The sequence below is a fragment of the Diplotaxodon limnothrissa genome, linkage group LG14 (assembly GCF_057381915.1).
Source record: "Diplotaxodon limnothrissa isolate DT_005_m linkage group LG14, D_limnothrissa_male_GT1.1, whole genome shotgun sequence".
Lineage (NCBI taxonomy): Eukaryota > Metazoa > Chordata > Actinopteri > Cichliformes > Cichlidae > Diplotaxodon > Diplotaxodon limnothrissa.
The window spans coordinates 27073617-27087613 of NC_140609.1; the positions used below are offsets into that span (position 1 = coordinate 27073617).

The 13997-nt window shown below is 39.4% G+C and overlaps 1 protein-coding gene across 1 annotated transcript; it reads left to right on the forward strand.

Annotated features, from left to right (window-relative positions):
- The first annotated feature begins 1581 nt into the window (after positions 1-1581).
- On the forward strand, positions 1582-5529 carry LOC146618982 (extracellular calcium-sensing receptor-like). Its single transcript, XM_085370536.1, has 6 exons — positions 1582-1760; positions 1980-2277; positions 2523-3317; positions 3470-3697; positions 3870-3993; positions 4616-5529. The coding sequence occupies exons 1-6, from the start codon at positions 1684-1686 to the stop codon at positions 5527-5529; spliced, it is 2436 nt and encodes an 811-aa protein (XP_085226662.1). The 5' UTR covers positions 1582-1683.
- The last annotated feature ends 8468 nt before the right edge of the window (positions 5530-13997 follow it).

The following is a 13997-nucleotide window of genomic DNA, read 5'->3' on the forward strand; positions in this document are numbered from 1 at the left end:
TCTAGCTAATTAAGGTGGACATTAAACTCTAAAAAGCTGTCATACTGCCCCTAGTAGCAGCAATAGATTTAATTTTAAGAACAAAAACACGAGGATATGCAGTTCATTTTCAACTTCTGTCTAATAAGCAACGAGTGATTTTAATTATTTATTTATTGTTGGCTAACTGAACTGAAATGAAATCCACTTGTTAGCCATAATGCATAGTTTTGAAGAGTCAATTATAAATGAAGACTTTGTGGAGGAGAGCCTGTTTGCGTGGGTGCACCAGTGGTTCACCGGACCAACAGGCTAAAGTCAGATTAGATTTTTCCTCACTAGATCAGTATACAGACCAAGCTGGCAGAGCAGATGTCTGTAAGATGCGACCAACAATATTTTATGCGAATAAAATGCTGCTCATCAAAAAACATGATAACTGGTCAGTTTACAGAGTAAGCAGAAAGTATCAAGTAGTGTAACAAATGGCTTTATCATAGGAGTAAGTAACATACTGTGCTACTCAAAAGTAACACGTAATGTATAATACATTACTGTTTTTGAGTAATGACCGCAGCACTGATTGCAAACTGGTTGTAAATTGATTTGATGTGCTTGGGTACTCATCGCACATCTGCACTGCCAGCTGATTGTGCTGCTTGGCCTTTCCACGTGGCCTGACGAGGAAAAGTCAAACACAGAGGGGACAGTGTCAACTTCAGCTTGTGGGTCTGGTGAACCACCGATGCAACTGACTTAAACACACACTTATCCACCTAACTGTCATTTGCAAAGTGATCTACAATCCCAAGCATTATGGCCCACAGGTGGATTACCTTATTTCAGTGGGAATCAATTTAACAATTAAAAAACAACCAACCTAGTGACATCAGGTTCTGTACGGGCACAAGATGGCGCTACACCTGTTGTAAAAACTTAAAACACTTATTTCCTAAACTACACTTCAAATGTCAAATCCTCCCTGCTGTAAATTTCCCTTAGCATTTCATGTCATCTTTAATTTAGTATCAGACTGTTGACAGATCTTAATATCACATCTATGCATCACAGATGTGAAAGTGGAAGTTAATGGATTACTGTAACTTGTTGTATAAAGCTCTAAGAAGAGTGTATAAGAGTAATGTATAAAAAAGTAAAGTTTCCAGTGCATCCAGTTCTTTCCTTATTAAGCAGGTGCTTTCTAAGAAAGTAATTTTATGACCTTTGTTACCACTTTGGAAAAGGATACTGCATGTTTAACATTTGAATACATTTTAATGCATATTTATTTCTAATAAATTGTTTTTTGCACTGTTACTTCTTATTTAAGCCCTGTGTGATGTGTATGTCCTTGTTTTACATACATAAACTTACATTTAAATGCAAATTTGGGCATGATTCTCCTTTTGCCAGACCTGTACATCTACTGTGAATATACTGCCACTCTTCGATTATGTCTTATGCTGCACCAAAAGGTATAAATACCAGCTTAAGTATTTCATCTTCATTATAGTACTTTTAATGCTACTAAGTGGTTTAGCTCAAGAAATGACACCAACACAGAGATGGCCAGAGCAGGGATGGGCATTTCTACAACTGTTGTTGGTGGCATCTGTCTCTCATGCTGAGGAGCCAGTGTGCAGACAGAGAGGAGATCCTGAGAACCCACTGCTATCTAAGAATGGGGATATTATACTGGGGGGGATGTTCTCTTTTCATACAAGCTGGAAAGACAGAAGAGATTCCTACATGAACCAACCTCTGCCACTACAATGTACCAGGTAAATGACACATTACAAATCAATTTGCATTTAAAGAATCTTTTGGGAATCATTACAGACAAAAAGGTATTTTCATTTGTTTTAGTTATTTAAATTCCTTTCATTAAATGTTTTAATTTGAAATGTTTTTGTTTTGTATTTTGAGATTTATCCAGATTATTTGTGTCTGTTTTAAGGAACACAATGAAATGCAAATTAATCATAATTGTCTCAATTAAGTTTAAATTTCAGAGATTTGCAGTTTGCCCAGGCTATGCTTTTTGCCATTGAGGAGATTAATAACAGTACAGACCTACTGCCAGGACTCTCTGTGGGCTATAAAATCTATGATACTTGTGGATCTGTTGCCAGAAGTGTAGGAGTTACACTAGCTTTGGCTAATGGTAATGAAAATGTGTCTGTACCATCCAAGACCTCATGTACAAAACCTGCATATGTGCAGGCCATAATAGGAGAGACCTCTTCTTCTCCAACCATAGCAGTAGCTACTGTTATTGGACCTTTTTTTGTACCCGTGGTTGGTATTTCATATATAGAACCTATTTTATCATCTTTGAATACTTTTTTAAAAAAAAAATTTTTTTTAGATCAATCATTTTGCCTGGTACATTTTATGTACTCAGTATAAGTATTGAGTAGAACTGTAATTTTAATATTTTTACTATATTTTTTCCATTAAATTTAAATGTTTTATTTTTTAACACTTTCATCTTTTTTCATTCTTTGTCTTTTTCATTCATAAGTTTTCATTTTTAATTCTAGATCAGTCACTTTGCTACATGTGCTTGTCTTAGTGACAAAACCAAGTACCCATCCTTCCTCAGAACAATACCCAGTGACTACTACCAGAGCAGAGCCCTGGCCCATTTGGTCAAGTACTTTAGGTGGACTTGGGTTGGAGCTATCAGATCCAATAATGATTATGGAAATAATGGCATGGCCACATTCACAGAAACTGCACAGCAGCTGGGCGTCTGTCTGGAGTATTCTGTATCTTTTTTTAGAACAGATCCATATGCCAAAATACAAAGGATACTTGACATAATAAAGGCTTCAACCTCCAGGGTGATTGTTGCATTCCTTTCCCGTGCAGATTTGAATGTCCTGCTACCTGAGTTTTCATACCATAACTTGTCTGGTTATCAGTGGATAGGCAGTGAGTCTTGGATATTTGATTCACAAACAGCAGAAATGGACATACATCACATACTGAATGGTTCCATTGGTCTTTCCATTCCTAAAGCACATGTCACTGGCCTGAGAGAGTTCATACTGGATGAGAAGCCATTGAAATCATCAAATAATGAACTGTTCACTGAGGTCTGGGAGACACTATTTAGTTGTAAGTTCAAGGAGTTGAAGTCATCAGCAGACATTCAGAGAGAGTGTACCGGACATGAAGATATGACTGGAGTTCAAAATAGCTTCATTGACATGTCTCTCATGCCTCTCTTTAACAATGTCTACAAAGGAGTGTATGCAGTGGCCCATGCACTTCACAATATCCTCAGTTGTAATAAAACATGTAACAAAACTGTGCAGCTAGATCCCTTCATGGTGAGCTTTTTAGTAGCTTAAAATACAGTTTTCACATTAAGTTGTTAATTAAAAATGTTATCTAAAAAAATGAATTCTTATATATATATTTTAACCAGTCGGTATGTACAATCTTTGTCATGCAATGAATTGAGTTATGACATACTTCTTAGGTTCTGCAACACATACAGAAGATCCATTTCACAACAAAGGAAGGAGATGAGGTTCACTTTAACGAGAATGGAGATCCAGCAGCAAAGTATGACATTATAAACTGGCAGCCAAGAGAAAATGGTACTGTGGAGTTTGTCACAGTTGGCCTCTATGATGTATCATTAACTACAGAGAAACAGCTAAAACTGCAAAACAAGTCTTTAATTTGGGCAAGAAACTCAAAGCAGGTAAGCTATCGTACAATTCCTTTTTATGTTCTTGTTTCTTTGTTCAAAATATGTAATTAATTATGTTTCACAATATTTTGATGCTTCAAAATACATTGTTCTACAGAGAACATCATATGGACATTTTTCTTTGTCAAAGTCCATACACGGTTAAATACTGTTGATCATGCAGGTGCCTGTGTCAGTTTGCAGTGAGAAATGTCGCCCAGGAACACGCAAGGTTCTCCAGAAAGGAAGGCCTGTTTGCTGCTATGACTGTATAAGATGTGCAGAGGGAGAGATCAGCAACATTACAGGTGCAATGATATTTCATTTTAACTTTGGTGCGTTGCAAAGCAAAGTTAAGTGCGTAGGAAGGCCACAGTAACCATATAATAAGTTTGATGTCTGTTTTTGTGGAGACATAATATCATTTAGATTTCCTTGTTGAACTATGTGAAAATAATTAACTGCTTATCACGGAATCGTGAGTAAGGAGATAAAATTAATTTGGACATTATTTTTGATAATTTATATAAATTTTACATATGTCTGCATATGTAAATATAGATAAATAGAGAGAGAGTTTTTATGTTATAACAGGACTTACATGTGGTCTTCGTAAAATTGTGTATGCACTCTGGAAAATATTTAGAATTGCATGTTCATTCATTTAAAGTGCAAAGGAAACGTATGCAACAATCAAAAACAGCAAGTCAATGCACTAGATAGCTACACTGTGCAAACTCACTTAACCACAAAACCGTGAAGCACTGTTTTTTGGTTTTTGTTTTGTTTTTTTGGGAGGGGGGGGGGGGGGGGTGCTCAATAAACATGTTGTTTTTCATCTTGTAACTGTAAATCATCAGTAGAATATTACATGGATGTTTTTGATGCAAATGCAGGCATATGACAATTGTACTAAATATTAATTTCCAGATTCTGTCACCTGTGTGAGATGTCTACCTGAGTTTTGGTCAAATGAAAGAAGAGATGCCTGTATAAAGAAGGAAGCAGTGTTTCTGTCATATGAAGAAATTATGGGAGCACTGCTCACTGCAGTAGCTTTATTTGGGGCATGCATGGCGATTGGTGTGATACTCATTTTCTTCAAATATAGGAAAACTCCTATTGTCAGGGCAAACAACTCTGAACTGAGCTTCCTGCTGCTCTTCTCCTTAATTCTGTGTTTTCTGTGTTCTCTGACCTTCATTGGTCAGCCCTCTGATTGGTCCTGCATGTTCCGACATGTAGCATTTGGCATCACCTTTGTCCTCTGTATCTCTTGTCTTCTGGGAAAAACAATAGTTGTTTTAATGGCCTTCAGAGCTACACGTCCAGGTAGTAATGTTAAAAAATGGTTTGGGCAGACACAGCAGAGACTCTGTGTTACAGCATTCACTCTTATACAAGTTATCATTTGTATCATCTGGTTAACAACTTCTCCTCCTTTTCCATTTAAGAATTTTAAGGAAATTAAAGACAAGATCACTCTGGAGTGTGCCCTTGGCTCAGTTGTGGGCTTTTGGGCTGTGCTTGGTTATATAGGACTTCTGGCTATTTTATGTTTTATTTTTGCATTTTTAGCTCGAAAACTACCCGATAATTTCAACAAAGCCAAGTTTATCACTTTCAGCATGCTGATATTCTCTGTAGTGTGGATTACATTTATCCCAGCATATATTAGCTCTCCTGGAAAGTTCAGTGTTGCTGTAGAAATATTTGCTATACTTGCTTCCAGTTTTGGACTGCTAATTTGCATCTTCATACCTAAATGTTATATTATATTACTGAAACCAGAGAATAATACGAAAAGGAATATGATGGGGAAGAAGGTACCAAATTCACTTTGAATATTGAATGCAGTAAAATGCGATTTACCAAGTGACTGAAGGCTAAAAGTTACGGATGTATATATATTTATTATGATTTTTCTTCATTTATTTCGTTATGGTAAAGTCTGGATTTTCTAATTTAAATTTGAATGACATGGGACTGCAGATAAATTCAGAAAGCATATGTCATCTGCTCAATTTTCCCTTCTTTTTTAAGAGGCTGCCATGTAGAGCCATAGTTGAATTCTAGTATTAATTGCAATGTAACTTGATTAGTATGTTTTGCTTTCAGAAATGCTGTTTCTGCATGATTCATAGACAGCAGCTACATTCATGAGATACGTGTCAAATGAAATAAGGAAAGTTAACCCTTTCTTCCTTTTATTATATATGGGATAAAACAATAAAAGCCAAGCTTTTTCTTGGTATTGGATCAGAAAACAAATGCTATATGGTACCTTACATGATGATAACTAGCTGTTCTCAGCACATTATTTAACCGTTTTAAACACAAATTACTGTAAACAAAAAATAAATACAATTTATTGATTTACTGTTAACTTCTTTGTTTTTCTATGTTAATGCCTCATTTAGACACATTGCTGAACAAGAAAAAATGTAATTTTATGCAAGCCAGAATTTTTTTTCTTTCTTCTGTTAGATACACGTATTTTTACTCTTACATAATTTTATGTTAATTTTTATATTTGCACATTTTCATTCTCATATGTATACATTTTAACATTGATGTACAGGGTAAAACAATGGTGTACTTGGTTTCTAGTCATAACAACACCACGCATATGAAAAAAACAAAAACTTAGGCTCATCGTGCTGGAGCTAGACATTCCAAGTAAAGAGCAACTGTTCATAAACCGAGCGCCCAAGCCGCTTGGCTGATTCAGCGTGTAGGGAACAGTAGAACCAAACCAGGACCCGGATGAGGTCAATGATGCAGTAATAATGGGTGGAAGAAGAAGCAAACGGAAAGGGATTCAATCAGGTAGGGAAGCCAGGAAATCCTGCACCTGCCCAGGGGTGGAGAATCTCCTCCTTGAGCCGTTGTGTGTCACCTGGAGTGTCGCCGGAAAGAACATGGCGTACTGTATCCCCCGCTCCCGCAAAAGCAGCTTCACTGCATCATAGGCCTTTCACTTCTTCAGCACCGCCGTGGAGAAGTCATTGTAGAATGACACCGTTGAGCCATTAAGCTTGAGCCCCCCATCTGAGTCGGTGCACCGCTTCCATGACTCTCTGCTTATCTGTGAAAGAGTGAAAACAAATGAGCAGATTCAGTGTCCTCCGGTAGGCCAACAAGCCGAACGTTCAGTCGTGTGCTGTAGTTTTCTGCTGCATCCAATCTTTCCATGAGAGCGCTGACTTGATTTTCAAGCTCGGTGATCCGGGGCTCGTGAGCAATAGCAACGCTGTCCACAGCTGGCACCCTAGCTTCTGCTTTGTCCAACCTTTTATGTGCTGACTGGAGTTCCACCACGAGCTTAGAAACAGCCTCGGTCAGAGGACTAAGTTTCTCGTCAATTACTTTAACAACATTAGCCGTCATCAAGTTAAAGGCATTGGCAAGGGATGGGTCCAATTCGGCAGTAGGGTCAGAGTCGGAGTGGGCACCATCTTGAGGGGCTTCGATCAGTTCAGACGGAGTGTCTTTCCTTTCTCTATTCGGTCGCTGCTTACCCATCTTGTCAAAAGACTGTGGCCAAAAGTCTTTCAGGGACATAGCCCACAATGTACAGGGTGGGCCATTTATATGGATACACCGTAATAATGGGAATGGTTGGTGATATTAAAGTCCTGTTTGTGGCACATTAGTATATGTGAGGGGGCAAACTCCTCAAGATGGGTGGTGACCATGGTGGCCATTTAGAAGTCGGCCATCTTGGATACAACTTGTTTTTTCAATAGGAAGACGGCCATGTGACACATCAAACTTATTGGTAATGTCACAAGAAAAACAATGGTGTGCTTGGTTTCAACATAACTTTATTCTTTCATGAGTTATTTACAAGTTTCTGACCACTTATAAAATGTGTTCAATGTGCTGTCCATTGTGTTGGTTTGTCAATGCAACCCTCTTCTCGCACTCTTCACACACTGATAGCAACACCGTAGGAGAAATGACAGCACAGGCATCCAGTATCTGTAGTTTCAGGTGCTCTCGTATCTTCACGCCATAGACAATTGCCTTCAGATGACCCCAAAGATAAAAGTCTAAGGGGGTCAGATCGGGAGACCTTGAGCGCCATTCAACTGGCCCACGATGACCAATCCACTTTCCAGGAAACTGTTCATCTAGGAAAGCTCGGACCTGGCACCCATAATGTGGTGGTGCACCATCTTGCTGGAAAAACTCAGGGAATGTGCCAGCTTCAGTGCACAAAGAGGGAAACACATCATCATGTAGCAATTTCAAATATCCAGTGGCCTTGAGGTTTCCATTGATGAAGAATGGATCCACTATCGTTGTACCCCATATACCACACCAAACCATCACTTTTGTTGTTCCAACAGTCTTGGAGGGATCCATCCAATGTGGGTTAGTGTCAGACCAATAGCAGTGGTTTTGTTTGTTAACTTCACCATTCACATAAAAGTTTGCCTCATCACTGAAAAAAATCTTCTGCGTGAACTGAGGGTCCAGTCCAATTTTTGTTTTGCCCATTCTGCAAATTGTCCTACCAGGGGGGATATAACACTGGACCATTTGTGTACTAACATGAAGCATGCCTACAGAGCAACACCCCTCTCTCAACCTGAGACAATCTGACCACCTCTCTCTGCTCCTTATCCCTGCCTACATCCCCCAAAGAGAAAATAGTTCTCTAAGCACCCAGGTCATTAAGACATGGCCAGATGATGCTGTCCTCCAGCTACAGGACTGTTTTGATCTGACAGACTGGTCCATCTTTGAACAGCAGGACATGGAGACCTTCACTAAGTCTGTCAATGGAAGATGCCATCACCCTTCACAGAGCACTGGCCCTTTGGAGAACAGGAAGAGCTACATGAAGATGCTCTTTGTGGACTACAGCTCAGCATTCCACACCACAATCCCAGACATCCTTACCACCAGACTGTACCACCTTCAGAAGACTTTCTAATCAGCCAGCCTCAATCAGTCTGACTCCTCGCCCACTGTCACTCAGCACCAGATCTCCATATTGCTGTATTCACAGCCCCCCACTTTATGCCCTGTACACATTTGACTGTACACCAACCCACGCAGCCAGGGTCATTGTCAAGTATGCCCACAGTGGTTGGGTTCATCTCTCAGAGAGATGAGACAGTGTACAGGTCGGAGGTAGAAAATCGGTCCTGCTGGTGTTTAGAAAATAATTTGAAGCCAGATGCCCTTAAAACAAAAGAACTCATAACGGAGTTCAGGAGGCACAGACAGTCCACTCCTCTCTTATACTTAATGGAGAACGGGTGAAATCTGTCTCCATCTTCAGGTTTCTGGGCAACCACATCTCTGCTGATCTCACCTAGACCCACAACATAAACGCCCTTGTAATGATGACCCAACAGTGGTTGCACTTCCTCGGAGTCCGGAGGAAGAATAACCTGGACCAGAAGCTGCTGCTTGATTGTATATCTCCTGTTTGTTATTTATTTCTGCTGTCTTGCAATTTATATTTTATTCTTGCATATTTGGCATGGAACACACATAATTTCACTGTAAATGTACAATAACAATAAAGGGCTATTCTCTATTCTATTCTACAATAAAATTTAAAACCCTTCTCCTCATTTACAAGGGCTTGAATAATCATGCCCCATCTTATCTTAGAGAACTCATACTGCTGTATCACCCTAACTGAGAATTTCAGTCTTAAACCGAAGGCTACTTGTGGTTCCTAGGATATTTCACTAGCTGGGCCCACATCCTCATTTTAGGTTTGACAGTGCTTTTAGTAAAATGGTAAATGGCCTATATTTGTATAGCGCTTTACTTAGTCACTATGGACCCCAAAGCGCTTTACACTACATTCAGTCATCCACCCATTCACACACTGGTGATGACAAGCTACATTGTAGCCACAGCTGCCCTGGGGCGCACTGACAGAGGCGAGGCTGCCGGACACTGGCGCCACCAGGTCCTCTGACCACCACCAATAGGCAACAGGTGAAGTGTCTTACCCAAGGACACAACGACCGAGACTGTCAGAGCCGGGGCTCAAACCGGCAACCTTCCGATTACAAGACGAACTGCCTTTCATTTTTCAATGATAAATGCAGAGAAACTGCCAAATCAGTGGTAGAAAAGCTTGATGCTGTGTTTGTGAATGAGGGCTAGAGAAAGATCCTGGCATCCCAGTGCCAGAAGGGTTAACAGCTGCTTTTTGCAAAAAGAAATGCAGAGAAACTGGCAACTCGGTGGCAGGAAGTTTGCTGCATTTTGCGAATGACAGATAGAGAAAGAACCTGGCATCACAATGCCAAAGTTTGCTTCTGCACTTTGCGTAAAGAGGGATGGAAAACATCAAAGCTGACATCCTATGCTTAGCAGAGATAAACAGCATGGAGGAGCAGTAGAGCATGGAACTAGCGACTATTTTCCAGCTGTGCATTAAATGGTTGTGGGGTGCAGGTGCATAGTACTGAGCTTGCCCCTGCTACCTGGTGCTGATGGGTGGGTGGAGCTACAAGGTACGCAGTAGCTTTTGCTTTTGGAGCTGCAATTTTGCTTCTGCACAGAAGAAGACTTTGGACTGATATTTAGTCCGAGGTTAAAAAACTACAAAAGTTAGAATACTGGTGAACAGAAGCAGTTAAAACCGGGCTACAACCCAGTCTGAATCCTTAACGGCAGCATATTCGGAAGACCTTACAGAAGCGTAGGAATGGCATGGCTTCTGGGTCGGGTGCTGATGTCTGTCGGCTTTCGGCTAAGTCACCCGGCCTGTGGGCCAGTTTCAGAGTAACGTGAGTGGAGCTGCGAGCTTTGCTGGTGAGTGATCTTCCTGAATTTCGTGGAGGTGGCCAGTGGCCGGACTTACTTCATAACTGAATTTACTGGAGAGAAGATGACTGAATAGATCAAGCTAACAAAAAATTGCTAAAAAGTTTCCCAGGATGGCAGAGGGCATTCGGTCTCTCTGAACCGCTGCCGTGACATTCAGAGTGTTTGGGTTTCTTGGATCGCCTGAAGGATATCAGATAAAATTATGTTACTCTTTTAAGATAAGCTGTGTTAAAGACCTTCTTAAATGGTATTCACACGAAAACGAGAACCGACAAAAACTAACCTTGTTTGCACGAAAAAGAGAACGAACAGCTCGTAGAACTGAGGGTCATATATAGATAAGAAACAGAAGGGGCGTGTTTGGGGGAGTGGTTCTACTCCTGAAATTCAGATAATTTATCTCCAATTAAAAGTAGTATGGGAGGAGCTTTAAGGCACTGTTTTTAATTTTGTTGTTCTGTTGTTTATGAATCTTTTTTGTCTTTCAAGTAGTACATGTTTTATATGTGAAAATGTTTTTTGTTAAAAAGTTTCTCTGACCCCTGGATTGCAGAAGCTAATGGAACCGGATGCTTGTTCATCTCTAGCATCATCTAAAACACTCTCTCCTTGAAAACTCTTCTGTGGAAAAAGCTCTTAGCTTGGATCTGGGGACAGACACCCTCTCTACTTTTCAGACAAGGCTTAAGGCTTTCTTTTTTGACACAGCTTACAGTTAGGACTGGATCAGGGGACTCTGAATACACCCTTATGGTATAATAGACTTGGCATCTTATGATACACTAAGCGTTTCTCCTTATCTCACCCCTTTTCACTCACCATGTGTTTAGACCACTCTACATTTAATCACAAGTAGTGTTGTCAAAATTAACATGTTAACGCAAGTTAATCTGCCATCACGGTCAAGGCAATACATTTTTTAAACGCATTTAACGCATCTATTTTTTTGATCTATTGACAGCACTAATTATAAGTTATTATTAATCTCTGGCAGCAAAAACAGATGTGGTAGCATATTTCATCACACACCACACTCAGCTAGACTCTGGGACCTTCATCTCCCTCTGCAAGCTTCAAAACTCTGCCTGCCAAATAAACCATGCATATCCCACTAACCTTCATTTCCTCCTGGATACATTTTGTGTCCCTGCTAATTCCCATCTCCTATGTCCACAATTTACCAGCGCTAGACCACCATGCCACGAGTCTCCCCCAATTGTTTACCTTTGGAGCCTTTACCCCTTCACTTCACCACACCATGCACTTTTTCTTGTTGTTCATGATCTTAAATAAAACTTGTGTGAAACTAACTCAACCTTCTCCATATCTGGTTCTGCAGGCACAGGCCCTCTTGACAGTCATGCCCAATACAATATCCTCTTTGTTAGATAGCAGTGGGTTTTTAGGATCTCCTCTCTGCCTACACACCGGCTCCTCAGCATGAGAGACAGATGCCACCAACAACAGTTCGGAAATCGGAAAGGTAACAGCGGTCACCATGGTGACACTCAGTGCAGTGACCCGCAGGTTAGACAAGTGGCTCCAGCAGATACCAGGAACAATATCTGAGATCTCTGTCCAGAAGAGCACAGTCCTAGGAACAGGAAAGATACTGCGCAGGACCTACAACCTCCCAGTCCTCTTGCGAGAGGATATATAGATATCATTTGTTTTTATTTAAAAAAATGTTTTACTCTGTTAGATCAGCCACTTTGCCACATGCGCTTGTCTCCGTAAAAAAAACACAAGTACCAAAAAGCCAAGACTACTACCAGAACAGAGCGCTGGTCCATTTTATCAAGGAAATAAAGTTTAAAAAAAAATTTCTCTTAATATATTGGTAATAGCAATAACAAGCTCTTCCTTGGAATAGGATCAAAACAAAATATAATATATTGTACTTTACAAGATAAGTTTTTAGTGAAAAAAATTACAGTAAAAACAAAGATATCTGTTGGTGTCAAATGTCTAAAATACTTCTAAAATGCTGATCATGTACAGTTGCATTTGTGGTGTGTTAGCTGTTCGTCTAGCATTTGGTGCATTGCTGCTGATGCTGAATGGAGTCTGTCTTCCAAGTAAATTGGAATGGAGCTTAACCCTTTAAGACCTACCATAGAACCAAGTCCGCCAGAGCTTATATTAAATTTTTACATGCTGTAGAGCCATTTTTGGGAGCATTTCAAGTTCATATACATCAATAAAACCATTATAGCCTAAAGTTTAATAATATGTATGCATTAAGTGCATAGTACTTACATAAATTGCAAAAAAGTGCAATAAACTACAAAAAAATTGAAAATCCTTTTGGTTTTTTTAACATATATTTCTAGTTAGAGAAATTTAAGAGGCTTATCCCTCAAAACTGTAAATACAAAAAAGTTGCACAAACTAGTTTCCCACCACAGGAAATTTATTTTAAGTGTCTTCATAGTTTTATTTTTGAAATACACGAATTTTCATATACTGCAGGAAAAACGAAAATATTATAATGCAAATTTTCAAAATAACAGCATATGCATCAAAATAAACTATTTCCAGCAGTGCTATATGAACCTTAAGCATCCCAGAAAGGACACAGAAAGTCATAAAGTCAAACATAACTTTTAAAAACACCAGTATAGGCTCATGATGGTAAAAAACTACATTAGTTCACGCTGATGGACGTAGGAAGTGTTATGAACAGCTGATCGGATCGGCAAAGCGTGTTTCTGGAATATTATGTCTTTGTTGCTGCAAGTGCTTTTTATGCAGTTTTTGCAAAGCTTTATGTGGAAGGAAATCGTGACCTAGGACAAGCTGATGGCATAAGATGAATGTACAACTCCTCCAGTTTCATATGCAAAAAAAAATTATTGCGCTAGCTTACGTGTTTGCAGTGCTACCGGGATTTAAAAATAGTTACGCAAAATGGAGCGTTCCCGCTCCGACCGGCTATAAAGGGTTAAACCACACTTCCAAGACAGCGGTAAATCTATGACAGCTTTTAAAGTAGGGGTCCATGCTGTAAATTTCCATTAGCATTTCATGTCAACTTTAATTTAATATCAGAGTGATGACAGATCTTAACACATCAATGAATCACAGATGTGAATGTGGAATAGATTATTGTAACTTGTGGAATAGAGCTCTAAGACTTCTGTATAGAAATATGATATCTGAAAAATATTGTTTAGTTTATATTTATTTCGAATGCATTGTTTTTTGCACTGTTGCTTCATATTTTGCTTCATGTGTAATGTGTATATCCTTGTTTTACATATATAATAACCTACATTTAAATGCAAATTTGGGCATGATTCGCCTTTTGCCGGACCTGTACATCTACTGGGAATATACTGCCACTATTCGATAACTTCTTATGCTGCACCAGAAGGTATAAATAACAGCTTAAGTATTTCATCTTCATTGCAGTACTCTCATTCCACTAAATGGTTTAGCTCAAGAAATGACATCAACACAGAGATGGCCAGAGCAGGGATGGGCATTTCTGCAACTGTTG

What these genes read in the sequence shown, in the direction of transcription:
- LOC146618982 (XM_085370536.1), top strand. Translation starts at nt 1,684, where the DNA reads ATGTTCTCTTTTCATACAAGCTGGAAAGACAGAAGAGATTCCTACATG. An exon ending in CTGCCACTACAATGTACCAG is followed by an intron (nt 1,761 to 1,979) that starts GTAAATGACACA and finishes GTCTCAATTAAG; the next exon opens with TTTAAATTTCAGAGATTTGC. An exon ending in AGAGATCAGCAACATTACAG is followed by an intron (nt 3,994 to 4,615) that starts GTGCAATGATAT and finishes ATTAATTTCCAG; the next exon opens with ATTCTGTCACCTGTGTGAGA.